The following is a 1163-nucleotide window of genomic DNA, read 5'->3' on the forward strand; positions in this document are numbered from 1 at the left end:
TTTTTTTTTCCCCCAAAACTGCTCTGCGACCTTGCTACATAAATACACGGATTTTTTTCCTGCGGTTTTGCCGGATTTCAGGCGTCGGGGCCGGCGGTGGCCACGGCTTTGGGCAGGTGCCAGAGGCCGTTGTGCCGCTCGTCGGGGACGCCGTCRGGACGCGAATCCCCGTTCCAGCGGCGCTTCAGCCGCAGTTTGGGCGGCATCAGAGCATCCTCGCGTTTCTCCAGCSCGGCGGTGTCCCCGCAATCCCGGCTCGCTGCTTTTTCCGTTGTTTTTTCCGCTGTTTTTTCTATGTTTTTCTCCCCGTGCTCCGCGTTCTCCTCCGCCATCCACATCGCCGCCGGACGTGCGAACAGCGCCGCTTTCCCTTCCTCCTCCTCCTCCTCCTCTTCCTCCTCTCCATCCTTTCTCTCCGGTATTTTTTCCTCCATTTTTCCCCGCATTTCCCCCAAGATTTCCTCGCTCTCCTTCTCCACTTTGACCCTGGCGGTTCCGATTTGTGCCGCCGATCCTGCAGCAGCCGCCGCTCCCTCGGGGCTCTCGAGCCGCTCTCGGTTCTTCCTCCCGGCCGGCGGCGGCTGCAGTTTGATGGGGAACTGCGGCTGTTCATCCACGGGCAGCGGGCACTGCAGCGGCGGCACCACCAGCGGGTACCGGGGGAATGTCCGCGGGCTCAGGTGATAATTGAACACCGAGCACGCCTGCGAGTGCAGATAATGCTTCATCTCCTCGGGGTTGAAGGAGAAGCAGCTGCTCCCCGCGGCGGCGGCGGCGAACGGGCTGAGCCCCGGCGAGGGGCTGTAAGAAAACAGCGTGGGGGTCAGCGATAAAGCCGGAGACACCGGGATGCCCATCAGCCCGCCGGCAAACGGGCTGCGAGGATGCTCGGGGAACATGCCCGGCCTGGAGAAAAGCGGCAGCACCACGTCGGGTTTGCGTTTGGGCGGCGCGGCCGAGGGGTGCGATGGAGGGAGGAGGTCCCGGCGCCATTCTGATGGTGGTTCCTCGGTCTCGGTGGTGTCGGCGCCGCGCTCGGGGTCGGGGTCGGAGCGGGACGGCAGCAGAGAGGCCGGAGGGAAGCGAGGGACGGCGTGGGCATCATCGGCCGGGGGAGAGTGCGGCTCCAGAGGGGGGAAATGGAAACGCGAGGAGGCCGTGGG

General features: G+C 64.7%; 1 protein-coding gene across 1 annotated transcript; it reads right to left on the reverse strand.

Annotated features, from left to right (window-relative positions):
- LOC130588340 (ETS translocation variant 3-like) lies at positions 1 to 1163 on the reverse strand (the record flags this gene model as incomplete). Its single annotated transcript, XM_057389274.1, has 1 exon — positions 1 to 1163. A coding segment is annotated over one exon (1086 nt), but the record flags the coding sequence as incomplete, so codon positions are not given.

Source organism: Malurus melanocephalus, unplaced genomic scaffold, assembly GCF_030028575.1.
Source record: "Malurus melanocephalus ecotype Western Australia unplaced genomic scaffold, MMel_1.1 scaffold_4475, whole genome shotgun sequence".
Classification (NCBI taxonomy): Eukaryota; Metazoa; Chordata; class Aves; order Passeriformes; family Maluridae; genus Malurus; species Malurus melanocephalus.